The sequence below is a fragment of the Caenorhabditis remanei genome, chromosome IV (genome assembly GCF_010183535.1).
Source record: "Caenorhabditis remanei strain PX506 chromosome IV, whole genome shotgun sequence".
Lineage (NCBI taxonomy): Eukaryota > Metazoa > Nematoda > Chromadorea > Rhabditida > Rhabditidae > Caenorhabditis > Caenorhabditis remanei.
In genome coordinates this window covers 8827125-8851241 of record NC_071331.1, presented here as the reverse complement: position 1 = coordinate 8851241, position 24117 = coordinate 8827125, and the positions used below count along the sequence as shown (strand labels likewise).

The following is a 24117-nucleotide window of genomic DNA, read 5'->3' as shown; positions in this document are numbered from 1 at the left end:
GTCGCACAACTTTTGACACGGGGCTAAAAAAGACTTGTCTGCGTGCAAGGCTGTCGATTTCACTTAAGAGACAATGTCTCGCTTAAGCCACCAGGCCATGTTACACATAAACCAAAGTGATCCGTTTCGGCTGATTTTTTGATATATTACTACCCTAGGAATTCTAAGAATTATATACCATACCAGATTAGGCTCCGCCCCCTTTGACCTACCGAAACGATCAATTGAAGTTGAAAAATGAAAATTTTTCTTTCGAAAGATAGGACCGAAATCTCTTCAGAAATGAATTGCCAGCCTCATTTTGTGCATTTTACAAGATAACAACTTTTTTCTAACTCTCCTGCATCATATAGAAAAAAGCACATTTTTGAAAAAAATGTCAATTTTTTCATGTTTTGGGATTTTTCGGGTGGTCGAAGTACTGTGGTCCGAAGTAAATTTATGATTCTAAGATACAGTCAGAGATTGTCTCTTAAAACTAATTCTCCAAAAAAAATCTCTATACATTAGGATCCTTCTACTAAGTAAAACAATTTTCTAAAACATAACATCAATATTTCAGACTGCGAAAAACATCCACACATCTACATATACTGTTTGTTTCAAAAGTATCAGAGAAGCTAAACGTAAGACCTGTAATAGAGGCGTCCGTTCTTATAGAGGTTCCCATAAACGATATGAAAAATTGGTGATCCGCAAAATATTGCTCAGTATTTATAGAATACTATTTGTGAATTTTTGAAGCTAGTCGAGCCTCTTGCTAGTAGATACAGATTTTATTTGGTTGGAAGCACAGTTTTCATCTTTCCCGTATTTATACTTCACAGCTGAAACATAACTTTCCCAAATACTCACTAACAATAGTAAGTACCTTTTTTCAACCCGATCTTCCAACTAAAGCAGTAAAAACTGAAATAACCTACCCAAAAACAAATGTTGGTATGCATCATTCTGATGCGAAATGTCGCATTTCCGAAACGCAGCGGAGCCAAAAATATACGTCAAAAAAGAAACCCATGGAACATTTAAAGTTACACAGATCGGAAAATTGTTCGGGAGGAGCAAAACACTGATCTTAAAACCTCCGCACACAGAAAGGAAAAACGTTGTGAAACAAGGAAGACAAGTTTTTCTGGTCTTTTGAACTTTAAAGAATGTAGTTTGAATCAAACAGAAGTGTAGTACACAACGCGCTCAACAAAATTTTGCGAGCATCCTTTAGAAAGTGATAAGAGTGAAAAATGATTCATTACCGGTCGTGGCAAATTGAAATCAAACAACATTGAATAAACAAAAACGGGTTTCTATAAAACGCTTCAAACGTATGACAAATTCAGTAATTTGGTTTCATGAACTCTCCCAATTTATTCGGTTTGATTCTGATTTCTTTTCTTGGAGCCGGTGCAGCTGATGTTCCAGGTAGGCGTTTATGGCAATAACTATAATCACATTCTTAGTTTTTTTCAGAATGCACAGGAACAGTCCAATTCAATCCGCCAAATAATAAGTACCAGTCGGTTGTCGCAGCCTACGGCTGCTCAACCTCCTTCCCTACACCACCCTTCTCAGTTTTTCAGCGCCTGCGGCGCTTCTTACATGATTCAAACAGTCAGGGCGTCAAAATTCCTCCTATTTCTTTCGAATTGAATGTAACTTTTAATCATTTTTTGTTTGCCGTGCAGTCCGTTCCGGCAGAGCAGAGCATACCAATGGCAACTTTCTTCTTATGTTTTCCTCACTAAAAGTAACATTCATGGTCATTCAGATATAAATTCTTAATTTATCGACTGATCGGCGGCGATGCCGCCTCCCTCCTCCAATTAATGCTAAATTAACGCAGCCCGACGGCTGCTCAACCTCATTTTCTACACGACCCGTCTGGGTTTTACAGCGCCTGCGGCGCTTTTCATTTGGTCCCTACTATCTCAGAATTCTCTTCTACTTCTAGATTGTATTTTTAACTTGATGGTTGATTTATTAGCTGAACAGTCCGTTCCGGTAAAGCACAACTGTAAAGTCTTTTCTTTTCTGATGCGATTTCGAAAAAAAAATCTCAGGGACTTTTTCTACCCTGATATAATATGGATTTTGAGCGATTTTTCACTTCACCAACTCTATTCATTTGTTCTTATTTATCTAAAGCACTACTTTAGAAGAACATGAACTTGGAAACTCTCCTTTTACTCTCCTCAAATATCAAGTGATTTTTAAATAATATTTTTAAACTTTTGACTGATCTGCGGCAATGCCGCCTCCCTCCTCTGAATATGGCAAACTAAGATCATGTTTCAACAAACCATCATCCTAGAATTTATCATTTTTTAAAGATAACCGAGCTTTGACTGAGTCCTTTATTCACAAATCACCATTGCTTCTTGAGTAGTATTCTTTCTTTCATTATACTTCTAGTAAGTTTAGGAGTTTAACAGCACCTCCGGCGTTTCTTTGATGGTGGATACTTTTGAGGTCTCAGAATTAATCGTACTGAATACAGTGCATGACTTTTTCGGTTTCAGACTGAGAAACCTTTACCGAAATCATTTTGCGGTTATTTTTTCTACTATTTTTTCTCGGTTTGAACATTTTTTACTGAAACTTAGGAATTTGGAGTCTTTCCTATTCACATCTTCAAAAAATGAGCAAAACATTCGAAGCAAAAAATCCAACTTTTGAGTTGCACTTTTTGACTATTATCATTCAAAAGAACAAATTCAAAACTATCGGGGTGCAAATTTATAGAGAATTCTCAAGGCACTCGGAAATAATGTACTTACAGTGTTTTTTAAAGTTTTTGAAAGATCGGCGGCAAAGCCGCCTCTCTCCCTCATGAAGCTGTGGACGAAAGTCTTATTGTTAACTGCCATCAGTTCCTGGCTCGGCGTTTGTGTGATTGCAATTTTAAACACGGTCAAAGATGGAACTCAAGCACTCATTATGTAGAGGTGTGGTCGTGTCAAAAAAAGTCACAACCGTTTTGCCATACGAAACCTCGACTATAACAGTTATTCACATCTTTTGTATACTGGCTGTCCATCTTCTTATCAAAACAAAAAACCATAAAAAAAAACATTGTCGACCTGGCGGGAACGAACTCACCACCCCATGCGTAAGAGTCATCTACGTAGACCGCTACACCAAATTCGCGGGGTCGGGGCGCTCTCGAAAATGCAGTCAAGAAACACCGAGTCAGTAGCTTTGAGTTTTCTACCACCCTGTCGGGACACACCTTTCTCAACGCTTTTTACTGTAGAAATCGGCATCGTCTCCAGAAGATGTCAAAATCAATTTTTTCAAAAAAAGAAAAGTTTGGGCATCAACTAAGACACATTTCCAATACATCTATCCAGGTTTCATAAAAATCGGTCCACTACGGAGGGAGTTATGGCTGCCAACAAATAAATACACAGACGGAATCTGTTGAATATTATTAGTAAAGATGATGTTATCTGGTACCCAACAAATTCTTCAGTCGCACCAACGTTTCCTATGAACTACGAATGTCTTTACCAGGTAGAACTAGCAGAAATAGTTGCATATGTACATACTGCAAAATTTCAGATCAATGTCCCTCTCGGACTAAGTGCGTACATTGAACTAAAATTTATGCCAATAACAAATACAGCTGCTAAAAAGTCAGTTGTTCAGGTTATCGATTTCAATCAGAGAGTGGAAAAGTGAGATTTATACTTGTATCTCCTGACTGCACACGTTGTATTTTCAGCATTTATCATACAGACCTTGACAAATTTTACTTCATCGCTCCAGGAGGTAGATTCAAAATCTCGACGAAAGACACATCTGCACAATTTCAGTTTTCGGTTCAATGGTTTTCCGGTATACTTGAATCTGGAATTATTATACATCGTTGAATTATTTTTTTCTCAGAAATCAACTCGGATTATTACGAATATGAAAACGCTACTCAATTAGATACGCAACCGTACATTACTGAAAATATGTTCAGGGGAATCCAAGTGACCGCTGAAACGACAGTTTCCATTATCACTATACCACCAAGTAAATCAAAAAATTTGGAATGTTATTTGAAGGGGCTGAGAAGTGTTTTGATTTTCGATGGCCCTGATGCGAATTCCACTTGTCTTGGTACAGCATTGCAACTTTTTAACAATAACCGACAGTATGTGACATCAGGAAGAGTCGTCACAGTGATTCCTCTCCAACCAATATCATATTGGAGTGACAGTCAACTGATGTTCCAAGATTTTGTACACACAAAGGCTATAACTGAATACCGTGGTGTTTCATGTCAAGGCTACTGTGATCCCATGGTAATGGATGGGTCTAAAAGCCCATCTGCGTTTTCCACGTTCTCAAGTTATGGATCTGCAAAAGTTTGCCTAATGAGTGTTAGTGGAACAGGTAACTTAGATGTTTAATATGGTGGGAAGACGGATTCGAAATCTAACTTGATTGCTTCTTACTCGTGAGTGTTCTTCAGATATCACAACATGTTTTTCTATGTTTCAGAGAAGCTAGCAATCAGTTAATGCTCCCACAACTGCTACGAGGCAACGTCGTAACTTATGTTCTCACTGGAGGCATTGCTACTGTCAACATAACTCACAATGACGATGATTCCTATGTTTGTCGATTTATAAAAAAAATCGAAAAGGTTTTATCACGTCTCCTTTTTACAAAACTGGACTCCCTTTTCTTCCGTCTGGCTTCGACACAATATGGATTCGGCCTCCTGATCTGTACAACTACACATTCAATGTTCAAGACGTCGATCTGTCGCAAAGCAACAGTCTCCAGTTAAGTGTTATCAAAAATAACTCAATAGTATATAACATTGTGTAAGTGAATTTTTTGAAACTGTGGGATATCCATCACTAGATTTCTAGATACAATGCCACCAACCTACCATCTCTGAATCAACCAATGAGTGCTGTTGGAGATCAATTGTTCATCGAATTTCTCGCTGGTGGCGATATAAAGAAAGGAGACTACTACATTAACTACGATGTGGTCAAAGTTAATTCGGCACCATCGTATCTATCTAATTTCGTAGCGGCTGTTGTATCGGTTTGGATGTTGTTGGCGGTAATTTTTTGATTCGGTTTCTGAAATTATGATCGAACGATTATATTATGGCAAGGAATAAAGTGTTTTAGCATTATATATTTTTCTCAATGCTTTTTTTTAATATTGGCGTCAGATGAGACAGAAAAATTCTGCCGAAACTATTTTTCGTAGCTTTCAAACTAATTAGAACCGCCGTCATTTCCACCGTAGTTCAGGTGATTAGCAAAAACATTCGCACTAATGGAAGACGACTAGCGGAAACAGACAATTTTTGAATTATAAAATTTTTTATTTCTCCAAAATGACAATGAAAGTGCGTTGGAAAAACATCTAGAACGGATTCTAGTACGTCATCACAGCTATCAAGACTGAAGTCAAACAAATTATTGTACTGTAAAAGTGAAACCAAAGTCTGCTACATACATATTTTGAATGGAAAACAGCAAATTTTGAAATCTCAGGTGCTGTTCAGATTGGTTTATGCCAGCAAAATAAATGAAACAATAAATGAAAATCCTTGTCCCACAACGTTTTTCCTTTTTCTGTTCTGATGTAATTGAGATTAATTCTCTGCTGTGCTTCTCCCATTTTCAACGAACAATTTTCAGATCTAGCTTTGGATGTTTCATGGATCTCTTTTTGACGTAAATTTTCAAGACCATCAGTTGGGTTCCCATAGAGTTCCTAATCATTAGTTAGTCATTTTTCGTCACGCGATTAATGACGTAAAATGATAATCAAAATATCATAATTTAAAAAACACAGTGTAATTTGACTATCGGAAATGAAAAAACAACTATCAAAACGACGTAAATGATTAATTCCAATACAAAAACAATTATTAAAACGACGTAAATGACTGAGAAAATGAGTTTGTATTTAAAAATTCTTTAAAATTCTTCTTTTTTTCTGCTCTGAATACTCACGTTTCGGCTATTTACGTTTGTACTATTTCTACTTTTTTTAAAAAGTTTTGACAAAATAGCTGAATCGACTATCGTTTTCGTCATTTCCAGAATGATTATGACTATATCGATAATCATTTCCTTTCGACTAGTTGACGTGAATAGTATAAATGACTATCAGTTTAAACTGATTTCGTCATTTATTTACACTGACTAGGAACGTTAGGTTCCCATACATAAAACAGAACCATCAAAAGAAATGTTAATTCAAGAACGATTATTTCATTCCCATACTGCCCGACGATAGTACTCCGTGCGACTTTCTTGAACCAAATAGAAAAAATTTTAACCAACGGACATAAAATACTTATTTAATACCATGATTACTAAAGCCAGCCCTGAAATGGTCACAAGAAGCCACAAAAACTGGGAATTTATTAGAAATGGTTCATTGCCTTAAGTTGTTCAAAAATTTTTATTTAAAACATCATGCACAAGAAAAACCAAACCGATACAACAGTCGCTACATAATTAGATAGATACGAGGATGCCGAATTAACTTTGACCATATCGTAGTTAATGAAGTAGCCTCCATTAATCCTATCATAGTCCCCAGAGTATTTGATATCCCATTCAGTTCCAACAGCACTCACAGATTCATTTAGAGATGGTAGGTTGGTGGCATTGTATCTAGAAATCTTGTAATGGAAATTCAATTGTTTCAAAAAATTTCACTCACAAAATGTCATATACACGTGATTTATTGTGGATAACACTTAAGCGGAGACTATTGTTTTTCGATAAGTCGACGTCTTGAATATTGAATGTGTATTTGTACGGAGTATCAGAGTAAATCCATATCGAGTCAATGCGAAAGAAAGGAAACGTGAGTCCAGTTTTGTAGAGAGGAGACGTGATAAACCCCTTTTGATTCTTTTTTATAAATCGACAAACATCGGAATTGTGAGTTATGTTGACAGTAGCGATGCCTCCAGTTAGAACATATGTTCTGACGACGCCTTGAAGCAGTTGTGGGAGCATTAACTCATTGTTAGCTTCTCTGAAACATAGAATACAGGTTTTGATAACTGAAGAACACTCACGAATAAGAAGCAATCAAGTTAGATTTTGAATCTGTCTTCCCACCATAGTAAACATCCAAATTACCGGTTCCACTAACACTCATCAGACAATCATTTCCATATCCAGAAGGTGAGAACGTGGAAAACGCAGATGGAGTTTTAGACCCATCCATTACTATGGGATCACAGTAGCCTTGACATGCAACGCCACGGTATTCAGTTATATCCTTTGTGTTCTCGAAATCTTGGAACATCAGTTGACTGTCACTCCAATATGATAGTGGTCGGAGAGGAATCACTGTGACGACTCTTCCAGATGTCACATACTGTCGGTTACTGTTCAAAAGTTGCAATGCTGTACCAAGACAAGTGGAATTCACACTAGGGCCATCGAAAATCAAAATACTTCTCAGTGCCTTTAAATGAGTTTCTAGAAGGTACGATTCACTTGGTGGTATAGTGATAATGGAAACTCTCGTTTCAGCGGTCACTTGGTTTCCCTTGTACAGATAGTTAGAAACGTATGGTTGTGTATCTAATTCCGTAACGTTTGCATAGTCATAACTGCCCGGGTTGATTTCTGAGAAAAAATAATTCAACGATGTATAATAACTCCAAAATAAAATATACCGGAAAACCATAGAACCGAAAACTGAAATTGAGCAGATGTGTCTTTCGTCGAAATTTTGATTCTTCCTCCTGGAGCGATGAAATAAAATTGGTCATAGCCAGTATAATAAATGCTGAAAATACAACGCGTGCATTCCAGGTATACAAGTGTGAAATCTAACTTTTCAACTCTCTGATTGAAATCGATAACTTGAACAACTGAGTTGTTTGCAGTTGTATTTGTAGTCGGCAAGAATTTAAGTTTAATATACGAACTCCATCCTTGAGGGACATTGATCTTAAATTTGTACCAATGAAATTATTTATGTAAGTTCTACCTGGTAAAGACATTCGTAGTTCATAGGAAACGTTGGTACGACAGAAGAATTAGTTGGGTACCAGATTAAAGTATCAAGATTCTTTGGAGGGTTGAACTGAACTGTTCCAGTACATTCTGAGAGAAAAATAACGGGATTATAGTTATTGTCATACTAGCCTACCTGGTACGTCAGCTGCGCCGGCTCCAAGAAGAATAATCAGAATCAGACAGAAAAAATTGAGAGAACTCATGATACCAAATTACTGAATTTGTCAACTATTTGAAGCGTTTTATAGTTTCCAAAACCGTCTTCGTTTATTCAAAATTGTTTGATTTTGTTTGATTTCAATTCGCAACGACCGGTGATAATGATTCATTTTTCTCTCTTATCAACTTGAAGCTTATGAAATTTTGTTGAGCGCGTTGTGTACTAAACTTTTGTTTAATTCAAACTAGAGTCTTTAAAGTTCAAAAAACCAGGAATCAGACTGAAAGTTCGACGTCAGAAGACGTCACTTTCAGTATAATTCAATTGCATCTGAGAATTGTTAAATGTTCGCATGTTTCAATGTCACTATCGGTTTGTTAGTTTTCGATGAAAAACATTTTTTCAGGTGCGGTTTAACAGAGACTTCAGAGGGGAGAATAACATTTAATCTGAAATTAACCAAAATGGTTTCAGAGTGACCCTCATCTTTTTTGAATGAAGCGTTTTCTAAAGAGATATCGAAATTGGTCTTCCCTGGGCCTTGTTCAGCTTGCCGTCTTCCTTGTCTCACAAGGTTTTTTCTTTCTCCGAACTTCCGAACTGATGTTTTAAGATTAACTCTCTACTCTGCTCAAATAAACTCTCTGCTCCAAGCTTGAAAAATAAATAGGAGTAACAGAAACTTCTATTGGTGCTTTCTGTTTTTAAATAACTTGTTTCAATCAATCCACGAGAAATGCATCTTCAATACCATGATAAATAAAGCCAAAAACGTACTGAACACTTTATTTCTTGGCATGATTTTTTTCAAAAAATCGTTCGATCACAATCTTAGAAACCGGATCAAAAAATAATCCTCAAAAGCATCCAAATCGATAAAACAGTAACTGGGAAATTAGATAAATACGAGGGTGCCGAATTAACTTTGACCACATCGTAGTTAATGAAGTAGTCTCCTGTTTTGTTACAAGCGTATATGATAGTCCAACGAGTTCCAACAGCATTTACTGATTGATTTAGAGATGGAAGGTTGATTTCATTGTATCTAGCAATCAAGGGATATTCAATTGTTTCAAAAATTCCACTCACACGATGTCATATGCTCTTGAGTTATTATTGAAAACACTTAATTGGAGACTGCTGTTTTTCGATAAGTCGACGTCTTGAATATTGAATGTGTATTTGTACGGAGTATCAGAGTAAACATTTATCGAATCATAGCCAAACCAAGGAAACGTGATTCCAGTTTTGTAGAAAGGAGACGTGATAAATCCCTTTTGATTCTTTTTTATAGATCGACAAATTTCAAGATTGTGAGTTATGTTGACAGTAGCGATGCCTCCGGTAAGAACATAAGTTCTGACGACGCCTCGAAACAGTTGTGGGAGCATTAACTCATTGCTGGCTTCTCTGAAACACAGAATACAGGTTTTGATAACTGAAGAACACTCACGAGTAAGAAGCAATCAAGTTAGATTTTGAATCCGTCTTCCCACCATAGTAGACATCCAAGTTACCGGTTCCACTAACACTCATCAGACAATCATTTGCAAATCCATAATTTGAGAACGTGGAAAACGCAGAGGGGCTTTTGGACCCATCCATTACTATCGGATCACAGTAGCCTTGACATGAAACACCACGGTATTCAGTAATATCCTTCGTGTTTTCGAAATCTTGGAACATGAGCTGGTAGTAATCCGGGTAAGTTGGTTTTTGGAGGGGAATCACTGTGACGACTCTTCCAGATGTCACGTACTGCCGGTTACTGTGCAAGAGCTGTAGAGCAGTACCAAGACAAGTGGAATTCACACTAGGGCCATCGAAAATTAGAATACTCCTGAGTTTGTTCATATAACTTCCACGGTACGAAGGATCACTAGAAGGTATTGCGATAATGGAAACTCTCGATTCAGCGGTCACTTGGATTCCTTGGAATAAGTGGTCAGTAACGTAAGGCTGGGTATCCAATCCTGTTACGTTTGCATAGTCATAACCAGCAGAAAATTCGCGGCTACGCCGCGATTTTCGCTGGATTTAGTTGGCTTGAAGGTTGTGAGTAGAAGTTGCTGGAAATCATTTTCTGAATCCAAATAAATTTTTCAGATTAATGTAATGTTCATATGATTCACTCTCTTTCTCTTTCATTTTTGCTGAGGATGCTGCCGAAAAAAATTCTCTGACTTTTTTTTCTAAACTTTAAGAAAACACCAAAAAACGATAAAAGTGTTTTCACTAAACCAAAGAACTCCTCGTGAATATATGACCCTTTTACTACGTTTATTACTTTCTCCGACAATACAGCAATGCAAAAACCGGAACTTTTCATAACATGGACATTTGAGATGGTTCCTCGGAAGTCTTATTCTTCCTTTCAACTTTGTGGACTGTTGCTTCATGATTTCTTTTTGAGTGCACCGCTTTGCCGCTTAAAACAATTTTGGGCAGTTCAGGGAAAACTGGATTACATCCATTTACCCGTAGTCAAAGCACTGAAACTAACTCGTGTAATGAAATCTCTAGAAGGTTCCAGAATAGTTGAATTCCCGCTGAAATTCAAAAGTTTCTCTAGAAGTTTCTAGAAGGTTCCAGAATGTTTGAATTCCCGCTGAAATTCAAAAGTTTCTCTAGAGGTTTCTAGAAGGTTCCAAAATATTTGAATTGCCGCCGAATTTCAAAAGTTTCTCTAGAGGTTTCTAGAAGGTTCCAAAATATTTGAATTGCCGCCGAATTTCAACAATATTTCTTGAATTTCCTGGAAGATTCCCAAATATTTGGATTCTAAAATCGGAAGTATTTCTGGAAGTTTCCGGAAGTTTCTAGAAAATTCTGGAAAAATCTTGAAACTTCCGGATCTTCTGGTATCTTCTGGAAGGTTCTGGAAAAGTCTATAATTTTTTGAACGGTTCTATTAATTTCTGAAATTTTCTAGAACTCTCTGGAAGTTTCTAGAAGTTTTTGAAAGTTTCAAGAAGTTTCTGGAACATTCTGGAAACTTTTGGGAATTTCTGGATGTTGCGGCCAAACTGGCTCAAATTTTTTGGAGTATTGTGTTAAGGTGCCCAGGGAGTCACAACCAAAGTATGGGCCTCGTATTTTCAGTTTTAACCTGCTTTTCCGATTTTTGGGTTACTGTAGCTACAGTACCCTTTCAGGGGTATGGCAGTGGAAATCCTGCAAAGTGTCTCGAGGAAAAGTACGGGACTACAGAGTTAAAAAATTTATCAACGTACTTGATCAGTGGGGATCTGAACCTTCCAAGGTATTCAGATTCGACTGTTAATCTTCAAAACTCTGTAACTACCGTAATCCTACAGTAACCGATCCAACTTTTTTTGGATGTCATGCTGAGGGGTCAAGGTTGTTACCACCCCAGTCTGGTCTCCCCTCGTTCTGTTTGGAACCCTTTTTCATTTTTTGGGTTACGGTAGCTACAGTAATCCTACAGTAATCTGACACCCAGGGTCCAAAAAATTGAAGCGCTCGGAGGTTCATGGTTATACCCCAAACATCTTTTGGAACGGTTCAGAGAGAAAAAAGTTATTCAGGGGAAAGCGTCGGACGGACAGACAGAACTATTCCATTAGTAGGAAGAAGATCCTTCGGGTTGAATTCTGAGAAAAAATCAATCAACGATGCATAATAACTCCAAAATAAAATATACCGGAAAACCATTGAACCGAAAACTGAAATTGAGCAGATGTGTCTTTTGTCGAGATTTTGATTCTTCCTCCTGGAGCGATGAAATAAAATTGGTCATAGCCAGTATAATAAATGCTGAAAATACAAGGTGTGCAGTTAGGGTATACAAGTATAAATCTCACTTTTCAGCTCTCTGATTAAAATCGATAACCTGAACAACTGAGTTGTTTGCAGTTGTATTTGTAGTCGGCAGGAATTTTAGTTCGATATACGAACTCCATCCTTGAGGGACATTGATCTTAAATTTGGCAGTAACGTTCCTAGTCAGTGTAAATAAATGACGAAATCAGTTTAAACTGATAGTCATTTATACTATTCACGTCAACTAGTCGAAAGGAAATGATTATCGATATAGTCATAATAATTTTGGAAATGACGAAAACGATAGTCGATTCAGCTATTTCGTCAAAACTTTAAAAAAATAGTCGAAATAGTATGAACGTAAATAGCCGAAACGTGAGTATTTAGAGCAGAAAAAAGGAAGAATGTCAGAAAAATTTTTAAATGAAAACTCATTTTCTCAGTCATTTACGTCGTTTTAATAGTTGTTTTTGTATCGGAATTAATCATTTACGTCGTTTCGATAGTTGTTTTTTCATTTCCGATAGTCAAATTACACTGAGATTTTAAGATTATCATTTTTTGATTATCATTTTACGTCATTAATCGCATGACGAAAAATGACTAACTAATGATTAGGAACTCTATTTGGCAGTATGTACACATGAAACTATTTATGCTAGTTCTACCTGGTAAAGACATTCGTAGTTCATAGGAAACGTTGGTGCGACAGAAGGATTAGTTGGGTACCAGATTAAAGTATCAAGATTCTTTGATGGGTTGAACTGAACTGTTCCAGTACATTCTGAGAGAAAAATAATGGGATTATAGTTATTGTTAGAGTGACGTGTCGAAAACAGTAGTCGCCGAAAATTTCGACGAGAACCTTAAGAAATGATGTCGAAAATTTCGGAAAAAAATCATGAAAAAACCGGCACGAAATGATTTTCATTTCATTTCGAAAACCGAAAAAATTTTTTTCCGAAAACCGAAAGCTTTTCTTTTCGGAAATCGTGTCATTCCGACATTTCGGTTTCCGACACGTTTCGAAAGAAAACCGACGGTTGTCATGACACGAGATGGGCGTGGCCTAGTGGCCGAGAAAACTCCGCGCGTGTATCCGCGCGTAGACGTTTTTTCACCAAAACCACCAAAAACGTTTAAAATTCCTCGAAATCAGTGTTTTCGCGCGTGAAATACACGCGCGGAGTTTTCTCGGCCACTAGGCCACGCCCATCTCGTGTCATGACAACCGTCGGTTTTCTTTCGAAACGTGTCGGAAACCGAAATGTCGGAATGACACGATTTCCGAAAAGAAAAGTTTTCGGTTTTCGGAAAAAATTTTTTTTCGGTTTTCGAAATGAAATGAAAATCATGTCAAGTCGGTTGTTTTCGGAAGACATGTGCAACTTTTTCGGTTCTCAAGACATTCGTTGTCTTTTTTTTCGCAATTTCCGGAACAAAAATTTTCGATTTCCGTGTCAACACGTCACTCTAGTTATTGTCATACAAGCCTACCTGGCACGTCAGCTGCACCGGCTCCAAGTAGAATAATCAGAATCAGATAGAAAAAATTGAGAGAACGCATGATACCAAATAACTGAATTTGTCAACCTTATGAAGCGTTTTATAGTTTTCAAAACCGTTTTTGTTAATACAAATTTGTTTGATTACGTTTGATTTCCATTCTCATCGTTGATAATGATTCATTCTTTAAAGTTCAAAAAACCAGGAATAATACTGAAAGTTCGACGTCAGAAGACGTCACTTACAGCATAATTTAATTGAATCTGAGAATTGTTCATTGTTCGCATCAGATGTTTTAATGTCACTATCGGTTTGTCAGTTTTGGATAAAAAAACATTTTCCAGGTGCGGTTTAGTAGAGACTCTAGGGGAGAAATTTAATTTGAAATTGACCAGATTGGTATCAGAGTGAGCATCATCATTCTTGAATGAAAAGTTTTCTGAAGAGAACAAACAACCTTTTAGAAATGCGTACAACCTTCTAGAAATGCGTACACCCTTCTAGCAGAAACCTGTACTGGTGTTTTGTGTTTTTAAGAGGCACTACAGTAGCGAGCATGAGTGAGGGTAAATTCATACTTTCATGTTTAACTCTGCTGAATCGTATCCGTTTTGAATAAACTTTTTTTTGACAAATAGCTGAAACATCCAGTAACAAGAAAATAAGTTTTTTGAAAAAAGTTTCATACATGATTTTTTCGATAATTAATTTTTCCTGATCGTGATTTGAAATTCCAAAAAATAACTTTTTATTTTTCTTTTGGAGTTATTGAGTTTTCTGATTTTTCGAGTGTTAAATATGTATTAAGTGTATTTTATAATGAAGCATGAAGTGATTCATTATTTTCTCTCTTATCAGTCTCTATGTAATGCTGACAAACTTTTCGGGGCGTTTTTTTGTGCTGAACTCTCATTTCATTTCAAATTGATTTTTATCATTGAATTTAAGTTCAAAAGAACAGAGACAAGACTGAAACGGTCGCGTCGGGAGACGTCATTTAAGATAATTAATTATGATTCATATTGAATTGTATTTACTGTTCCAGTGACCATTACGCTATTAGAAAAAAAAGAAATTACTTGTCGGTAGCGTAAATAGGAAACACTCTCAGTTGGAGCTGCTACTGTACATAAGTAATGTAATTTATTGAATTCAATAAGCGAATGAAATTTTCGCAGTGATTTATCAAGTTTCTGAAACAGACATTTCAATAATACTATTTTTACAGTATCCTTAAAACTAAAATCCCAAAAACAGCATAACTGAATAATGTTTATTCTATTCTGTTTCAGTAACTAGATATTTGTTTGTAAACTTTTATTTTTATATTGACCAAGGATCATGAAAAATTGAGAAAAATGACTATCTAAAAACACATTTCTCTGTTTCAGTAGTGTTTCTTTATGAAGTTTTCAAGAAGTTTTAGATTCATTATGGTTACAAAACAGACGCCAAAATCAATTATCACAGTATTTTCCAGCATCAAATTTCCAGTCAGCTGGATATAATTTCTCAAACTTCGGCTCCTGATACCATAAATCAAACTCTGCATTTCCACCACGGTACAATTTCACAATTCTTCTGATCGGACACGATGGGCGGCGGTAAAACTCTTTGAATAATATTTCATTTTTGGTCTCTTGTAAAATTGATGGGCTATTCCAAAGGTTTGTTAGTGTGTCATCAGTAAAACTCAGATGTTCGGTACAGTTCACAGCTACTTGGTACCTGCTAGCCTGAAAATTTTCTCAAGTATTAATTACCTATTCTAATAAATAAGTGAACTCACATCAAAGAAACAGTGAAATGCATCACCATACAAATTTTCTCCTGCATAACGTTTTGTATTCACAAAAATGTAACGTATTTTGAGAAACCAGTCGGTTCACGTCGCCTAACGGCGACTAAACCTCCTTTTCTACACCACCCTTCTACTTGTTACAGCGCCTGCGGCGCTTCCCCAACGGTTGAGACTATCGAGGTCTTAGAATTCTCTCCAACTTATGGATCGTAATATTTTTCTTAACTTGTTAGTAGTTTTTTAGCTGTGAGCAGACTGTTCCGGAAAAACACAATTGTCAAATCTCTACTTTTCTGATTCGATTTCGTTCCCTTAATCGTCCATTTTTTCAAATCTAGTGGTAAGAAAAAATCTTCCACATGGGACACATCCAACTAATTACAGTCAACTTTGCCTAACTTGCCAGATCGGATTCCTAAACGCATTCATCTACATCATTTGAAAATCAAAAGTAGCCGTGAAATATAGCGCCTCGCAGTATGGATTAACTTGATCTATCCTTCCCATGTAGTGAGGATCTGGTTGTGCATCAGTAGCACCTACTCGACAAACATTTCGTTGACGTGGCGACATCCAAACTCGATGTGGTCTGCCCGTCTCTTTCATTTGAGTTACAGATGCTTTGATGGTGTTGGCTCTTGTTTTTCCGCCGTCACATCTTCGGGATCTTCTGATCGTCTGAAAGCAGCCTGGGAAATCATTGAAGTCCGTCCAGGTTTCATTTGATCTTCGGACTCATTTTTCCTGCTGATTTCCATGGTGTTGGTTCCGTTATAGTTCGACTGTCGACTGCTCAGTGTCAGACTGTAGAAACCGTCGGACTGATGTATCATCTGCTATAATTTTTAATCTCAAAGGTAATGAAGATCCTGACAATCTTGGGTGCCGGAGAGCAGTGCCCGACGTCTCCTTTTTGTCGATATTTTTCAACGGTTTTTTCACCGGCTCCTATGTCATCAGCTGAGTGCCCTCGATCCCGTCAATTCCATTAAGTTCTACGCTCACATCTGAATCCGAGCTGATATCCGTACTTATATTCATCTCGTCTCTTTCTGCTGTCAGGTCAACAACATTTGCTATGGAATCCTGGCAATATCGGGTCCGGATAGTTTCACCGGATGTCTTCTTCTTGCCGTTTTTTTCCGCCCGATCTCTGTGTTGTGTCCTCTAGCCCATCAATTTCTCCGAGCTCCACTCTCCCATCTGATTCTGATCGATGGAACACACCTTCATCTATTTCTTCTTCTGTACTCATCAGACTTAGACCATTCAACCCGAAAGTCAGACTATCACGAAGCCGTGGAACAGCATCCGATGTGGAGGTGATATCGCGGGGAGCAGGAGAAGCATCACCATGAGCAGGCTTGGTCGGAGAAAATTTTTCGGAGAATCGGAGAATCGAAATTTTCTCCGAAAAAAAAACTCGGAGAATCGGATATCCGAAATTTTCTCCGACTTTTTTTCTCGAAGAATCGGAGAATTTCGGAGAATCCAAAAATGCCCCCAAAAATGCTTCTAAAAGGGATTTTCTGTTGAGTTTTTCAGAATTCACCTTTCTAAAACATGTTTAATCAGCATTCAAAGCTTTTGCCAGTGAAAATACAACAAAAACAGGTTTTGAGTGTCGTCGTCTCCGGTATTCTCCGAAATTCTCCGACTTTTTTTTCGGAGAATCGGAGAATTTCGGATAATTTCTCCAAAAAAAAAAAGTCGGAGAATTATCCGTCGGAGAAATTCTCCGAAAAAAGTCGGAGAATCGGAGAATCGGATTATCCGATTCTACGACTCCGACCAAGCCTGACCATGAGCATCCAGTGAATTGTCGACGGGAACAGTTAGTAGTTGGAAAGAAAATGATAGTTATCAGCAGTTGGAAAAAACGGATTTTATGTGGCCCATATAAGGACTTCACGCGACTTCCGCTCGCACGGCCTCCTGCAGAGGCCCTCTCAAAGTACTGTGCGCAGTGCATTGAGAGGGCCTTCGCTGGAGGCCGTGCGCTCGTCAATATATTTTAAAAATGGGAGGAGCAAAAACTGTGATGAGAAGAAGGGAAATGTTGCCCAAAATGGATATCAATACTTTTTTTAATGTGGACCCATATGGATCAATTACCCGTATCTTGAAAATTGCCCGTATCTATTTGTGATACCTATCAATCTGGAAGGAGACAAAACGTTTTTAGTCCTCAATTTTTTCGGAATCCGATGATAACAAAAAATGCTTGTCGTCGTTCCTTTTTTAGGAAACGGTCCGCATACGTTCGTGACGTAGATCTCACTGGAAACAAACGGCATGTTCAGAAACTTCTATTTTTTTGAATCTACATATCAACAAAAAAAAGAACTTTTCGTCGCCTCGGGATCGATCGAAAAACTAACTATAGTCAACGACGCTTAACTTGCCAGATCGGATGCGTCGACACGCCACCCTTAACCACGCGGCCCACGGAAAATGCATGCCGAAGAAAGGAAAGAAATGACGGCGCTTAGGCCGACAGTTTCACGCCACTTTTTCCGTTTTTAATTCCCCTATGCTTTATGAGTGTTTTTGGCTCAGAAGGCGTCATTTTGAGAATTTTGAAAAAAGAAAAAGACGGGCATCATTAAGAGAAAATTTCTGATATTTTGGTCCAAATTTGAAGAAAATCGGTTCAGTAGGGAGGGCGGTAGGATCGGCGACACACAAACAAACATACAGAATCTGGTGTTTGTTAATAGTAAAGATGACACTGTAAATTGTCACCCAAGCATGTTGATGTTGAACACTACTCAGTAGCTGAGGAACACTTTGGCGGAAATGGAAAGAGGCTTCCTTGAGTATGGTAAACTGACAACAGAAATTCACGTCATTTCATTCCATTATCTCCATTTGTTTTCTTTTCTATGAGGAATAGATGAGGAAGAGAGAGAGAGAGACAAATAGAGACAGAGAGTGTGTGCGTTCTGTATGAAAAGAATAGAGCAGAAGTGTACAAAAATTGAGGGAGTTGAAGAGGTGATAAGGAATGAGAGAATTGTCTGATAACACCAAGGAAAAACAAGAAAATCGATTAAGAGTGAGCAAGAACATTGCACCACTCTGTGGGAAGTAGACATTCCTCCTTTTCCCTTCACGTCCGAGCTAGCATTTCAGTCTAGGACCAATTCGAATAATTTCTGCTCGTTCAGTACTAAACCTTTCCTGTAGTAGTGCTAACAGCGGGGTCTCTTTTTTCGTGAATTCTTCTACTTTACATAACCAAATTTTAACGGCATATAGTCCTTTCAATTTCTAATATTTCGAACCCAGTTCAGCAACAATGGTCCGGAGGGTGTCCAGTTTAACTTTTTTGCTCTTACCGTACCGCTCTCCACCTTTGCACATAATACCTCTTCCCAATGTCACTTTTTCCTATCTTTCTTCTTCTCCAGTTCATTTTTACTACATCCTCAATTCACAGAATTTTCTTAAGTTTCACTAAAAAACAACTCATTTTCTCCTTTCAGAGAGTTGCCATGACGACTACTGGAAAATGCTTCGTTCTAAAACACGTCTTCAAGAATGTCTCAAATATGAAAGAAGATGAAAATCAGTATTCCGAAGCGGAAGAATATTATGGTGTTGAATGGTACATATCAGAAACATTATTTATTAAAACGTATTATTTTCAGGAGAATGAGTGTCGGTCGAATAAAAGAACATTTACAGTTCTATCTGAAATGCGTTAAACCGGTGGAAGTTGGAAAATGGACAATTGAAGCTCAGAGGGAACAAGTATTGCTTTCGAAAAGCACAGAGAGTCGATTTAAAGAAGGTAGGGCAACATTTGGCACTACCGACACATTCCATAGCATTTGGGGATACCGAGCATTTATTGGATGGGCGGAATTGGAAAAAGACTTTATTGAGGATGACCAACTGAAAGCTGAAATTCATGTGAAAATCAAGAAAACAATTGGTATTTACAAAGATAATATGAGAGATTTCGACGAGACAATGGAAGAATTCTCAGATGTTGTACTGGCTGCGAACGATGAGAAATTTTACGTTTCAAAATTGGTCTGTTTCAAATGTTTTCAAATATGTTTTTATGATTCAATTTCAGTATTTGGCTGCTCACTCTTCATATAAGACAGGCCAAATTTGAAAATTTCATCTTCTGAGCAGAAGTAGCAGTTAATCTCGTTAATGATGGGAAATTATCACAGATTTTCTTAGCATTTCAAATTTTTTTGGAAAAATGTAGTTTATTGCTGAATTTCCACATGTTTTGAAGATTTTTGAGAAACAATGAATTTTTTGGGAACCAGACAATACAATCGAATTATTCCTGAAACTCTAGAAACAGTCATCCTTTAAACAAAACGTGAAAATCACAAAATCAGTTTATTCGCGTGAAAAAAAGTTCGATCACAAAATCCCAGATTCGTTTCATGAAACGAATCTGGGGAAATATAAAAAAAACAAAAGTTTGAGACTTAAATACAATAAAACCGTGAACTAATCGTGGATACCCATTCTGGATGCGAGCATCCGGGATGGGGAAACATGAGAAAAACTAGAAAAAGTTATAGGCGTGAACTATGAAATGTGGATTCCCATTCTGATTTCACGAAATGGATATGGGGAAATTTGGAGAAAACCAAGTAGAACGACGCTGGGAAACAGAGAGCTTTCACAGAAATACTCTTGTAAACCTCTGAATATACTTCCGTCTAGCCAACATTGAATTTTCCATCGTAAGACTTCTGAAATAGAACATTTAGTTATGACGAAGATTTTCTAACAACTAACCTTTTGCGAAAAAGCATTTATCTCAGCAGTGCTTAAACTTCAAAAACTGTCAAATATCCATAAATTCACGATTAAATCTGAAAACGTATTCAGAAGATTATACATTTTACCTGCTTTTTGAATAATCTCGGTTATAGAGCCGACAATAATGTATCCAGATAAAAATATTGAGAAGAATAGGCTAGCAACACACGACGATGTGGAAAATTAGTAAAATGATTAAAATACAACAACAGGGGAAGGTCACGAATAATAATCTATATACCTAAATCTTTTTGCAGTAAAAAACCACGTGACCTTCCTTTGTTGTAATCATTTTACTAATTTTCCACATCGTCGTGTGTTGCTAGCCTATTCTTCTCAATATTTTTATCTGGATACATTATTGTCGGCTCTATAACCGAGATTATTCAAAAAGCAGGTAACATGTATAATCTTCTGAATACGTTTTCAGATTTAATCGTGAATTTATGGATATTTGACAGTTTTTGAAGTTTAAGCACTGCTGAGATAAATGCTTTTTCGCAAAAGGTTAGTTGTTAGAAAATCTTCGTCATAACTAAATGTTCTATTTCAGAAGTCTTACGATGAAAACTTCAAGCTAGATGGAAATATATTCAGAGGTCTACAAGAGTATTTCTGTGAAGCTAGATGGAAATATATTCAGAGGTCTACAAGAGTATTTCTGTAAAAGCTCTCTGTTTCCCAGCGTCGTTCTACTTGGTTTTCTCCAAATTTCCCCATATCCATTTCGTGAAATCAGAATGGGAATCCACATTTCATAGTTCACGCCTATAACTTTTTCTAGTTTTTCTCATGTTTCCCCATCCCGGATGCTCGCATCCAGAATGGGTATCCACGATTAGTTCACGGTTTTATTGTATTTAAGTCTCAAACTTTTGTTTTTTTATATTTCCCCAGATTCGTTTCATGAAACGAATCTGGGATTTTGTGATTGAACTTTTTTTCACGCGAATAAACTGATTTTGTGATTTTCACGTTTTGTTTAAAGAATGACTGTTTCTAGAGTTTCAGGAATAATCCGATTGTATTGTCTGGTTCCCAAAAAATTCATTGTTTCTCAAAAATCTTCAAAACATGTGGAAATTCAGCAATAATTCCCATACAGTGCGTAACACAAGTATAAGGCCACCCATGAAATTGAGTTTATTGGCTCAGCGGAACATTTCTGGTTAAAACTAATAACGGATTCGGATTCCTCATCCAAAAATACCCCTAGGAGAAGATTTTTGTGACATGACCTCCAAAACTAGGACGGTGACGTGGCCAAATGTGAAATGAGCGCACTTTCAAGCGTAACATAAGTATAAGGCCACCCCGGAGTTGAGCAAAAAGAGTCGAAAAACAGCAAAGTTGCACTCTAGAATTGTATTTTAGGATTGTACAAATTACATTCAAGTAGAAGACATCAAAACCATTTAGTCCTGGCCCTACTGGTCTGCTGGGAACCTGGATTCAAGTCTCTCTCCATTTTTTCTCTTTCAGGCGCTAAATCTGGGCTCTAAAAGCGGCGTAAGTGGGTAAATTCTTTGAGAAACCATGTCTCCAAATGCTCATTAGTTGATTTCAAAAGTTTAGAAACATATCTTGTACGTTTCTGGGAAGAAATTTGAGGTTGGACTCTACGCACAGTCTGCACTGCTGTCAACATTAGAGGGATTTGAGTCGCTAGCTCGTCGAGATCTTGATAATGAGAGCTGGAAATGTTCTGTAATAATGCAGATAGATACTTAGTACCTGCTGGATACAAATACCGTTCAAATTTGTGAATATCTGATGGATTATCTTGAGTCCAACTGCCGATATATTATAATTATGAAAAGAGGACGTGTCGTGGGTGCTCAAGGTCTTACTCCGATCGATATACAGAGTTGTATCATGCATTTTTAAGTTTTATTATGTTAGTAACATAATTTTTTAAAGTGGAAAAGTGCCAACAAAGGTTTTTTCGTGAGCAGTCTAGCTACATCATTAGTAACAGTACTGCCCTGGCTTTAGTAACTCAGATGGGGTTTCGGAAAATTGACTACATCATTTGAACTGAACGGTATTTGTATCCAGCAGGTACTAAGTATCTATCTGCATTATTACAAAACATTTCCAGCTCTCATTATCAAGATCTCGACGAGCTAGCGACTCAAATCCCTCTAATGTTGACAGCAGTGCAGACTGTGCGTAGAGTCCAACCTCAAATTTCTTCCCAGAAACGTACAAGATATGTTTCTAAACATTTGAAATCAACTAATGAGCTGGAGACATGGTTTCTCAAAGAATTTACCCACTTACGCCGCTTTTAGAGCCCAGATTTAGCGTCTGAAAGAGAAAAAATGGTGAGAGACTTGAATCCAGGTTCCCAGCAGACCAGTAGGGCCAGGACTAAATGGTTTTGATGTCTTCTACTTGAATGTAATTTGTACAATCCTAAAATACAATTCTAGAGTGCAACTTTGCTGTTTTTCGACTCTTTTTGCTCAACTCCGGGGTGGCCTTATACTTATGTTACGCTTGGAAGTGCGCTCTTTTCACATTTGGCCACGTCACCATCCTAGATTTGGAGGTCATATCACAAAAATCTTTTCCTAGGGGTATTTTCGGATGAGGAATCCGATTCCGTTATCGGTTTTAACCAGAAATGCTCCGCTGAGTCAATAAACTCAGTTTCAGGGGTGGCCTTATACTTGTGTTACGCACTGTATTTATTGAATTTCAATGACCACTTTGAAAAGGTTGGGAACCCACAGATAAATTTAAAAAAACGGGAGGTCTTTATCAAAAGATGAAATTTTCAAATTTGGCCTGTCTTATATTTCAAAACTTTGTTTTTGGGGAAATTCGATGAATCAAAAAAATCTGAAATCAAATTGACTGGAACTGATGCAGATGACTTTCAGAAGTATCTCGAAGTGCTTTATGGAGAAAATGCAATTGATGGTAACAATTGATTTTTTGTTGTTATTGTTGCTTCAAAACAACATAATTTTTCAGAATTCACAGTGGAAGGAGTTCTCCTCCTTGCTGATATGTATGATACTACACTAGTCGTTCGAAAATGCGAAGAGTTTCTACTGGAAAAATCAAAGAAATCATTAAAGAAAAAGTTGCAAATGTCCATGAAATACCATCTTGAAGATTTAAAGGTATGTTTCTCTTTGTAAATGCATCAGATTACAAACCTTGTGTTCAGAAACAATGCCGCAATAAGATCAAATCGGTTGCTGACATAAAATCAGTTCTGTCAGGAGACATTCATGATTTGGATCCATCAATTACGACGCAGTTTTTGGAAATTGCCCTCTCTATCCAATAAGTTGTTTGATTTTATACGATTTCATTCTTTTTTCGATTTAATAACCATGTGCGTCACTTTTTGGTTGTTTTCGCTTAATTTTTATCAATCTTTGAGTAAAAAGATCAATCAAAAAATTGTTATAGATGGTCAGAAGTTGTCTTGTTATCATCTTTCACATTATATTTTAACTTGGAAACGTGCTTTGAATAATAGAAATTTTAGTAGAATGACAGAAACAAACAATAAATGATCGCCGTCATTCAAGTGTCTCAAGATTGCAGAGAATAATCAGAATTTCCTGAACAATATCAGGGTAGTGTTCAGTAGAAAAAGCATTGGGAATCAGAAAAATGAATAAAATATTTTAGAATAGCTTTTTTTTGAAAGATATATAGACGAATAATTGTGGCTTTTATAGAAGATTTTATTTATGAGTCAAGTGAAACAATAATAAAAACATTCGTACATCACTTTTGAACATACTCGTCAAATCACGGGCCGGCCCGCGGGCCGGGCCGGGCCGGGCCCTCTGAAAATTTCAGGGCCCGGGCCGGCCCGCAGGGCCCGCAGCAAGCTTTTTTTTCAATATTTTGACGGGCCGGGCCGGAAGATTTTTTTAGCGGGCCCGGCCCGGCCCGTGACAAGTATGCTTTTGAAAAATACAAATAAAAGTGCTGTACCTGTCTCTTGAATATTTGATCTTTGGCGTGACACAGTAATAGTAATAATGTAATATCTCAAAGAGCTCATACTTGTCAAGTTCATGTGTAAA

The 24117-nt window shown here is 37.2% G+C and overlaps 4 protein-coding genes across 4 annotated transcripts; 3 read left to right on the top strand and 1 right to left on the bottom strand.

Annotated features, from left to right (window-relative positions):
* Window positions 1-3486: 3486 nt before the first annotated feature.
* Window positions 3487-5076, top strand: GCK72_012986 (uncharacterized protein; the record flags this gene model as incomplete). The annotated part of the gene is made up of 6 exons (XM_053729554.1): window positions 3487-3510; window positions 3559-3674; window positions 3722-3834; window positions 3886-4380; window positions 4745-4817; window positions 4866-5076. The coding sequence occupies 6 exons, from the start codon at window positions 3487-3489 to the stop codon at window positions 5074-5076; spliced, it is 1032 nt and encodes a 343-aa protein (XP_053584326.1).
* A 1354-nt stretch (window positions 5077-6430) lies between these two features.
* GCK72_012985 (uncharacterized protein) lies at window positions 6431-13519 on the bottom strand (the record flags this gene model as incomplete). Its single annotated transcript, XM_053729553.1, has 11 exons — window positions 6431-6641; window positions 6691-7011; window positions 7055-7613; window positions 7664-7776; window positions 7825-7940; window positions 9094-9214; window positions 9259-9579; window positions 9623-10200; window positions 12023-12109; window positions 12621-12736; window positions 13450-13519. 11 exons carry the CDS (start codon window positions 13517-13519, stop codon window positions 6431-6433), a joined length of 2613 nt encoding a protein of 870 aa, XP_053584325.1.
* Window positions 13520-18756: 5237 nt separating this feature from the next.
* GCK72_012984 (uncharacterized protein) lies at window positions 18757-19388 on the top strand (the record flags this gene model as incomplete). Its single annotated transcript, XM_053729552.1, has 3 exons — window positions 18757-18869; window positions 18913-19300; window positions 19347-19388. The coding sequence occupies 3 exons, from the start codon at window positions 18757-18759 to the stop codon at window positions 19386-19388; spliced, it is 543 nt and encodes a 180-aa protein (XP_053584324.1).
* A 3688-nt stretch (window positions 19389-23076) lies between these two features.
* Window positions 23077-23363, top strand: GCK72_012983 (uncharacterized protein; the record flags this gene model as incomplete). Its single annotated transcript, XM_053729551.1, has 2 exons — window positions 23077-23193; window positions 23241-23363. The coding sequence occupies 2 exons, from the start codon at window positions 23077-23079 to the stop codon at window positions 23361-23363; spliced, it is 240 nt and encodes a 79-aa protein (XP_053584323.1).
* Between the last annotated feature and the right edge of the window lie 754 nt (window positions 23364-24117).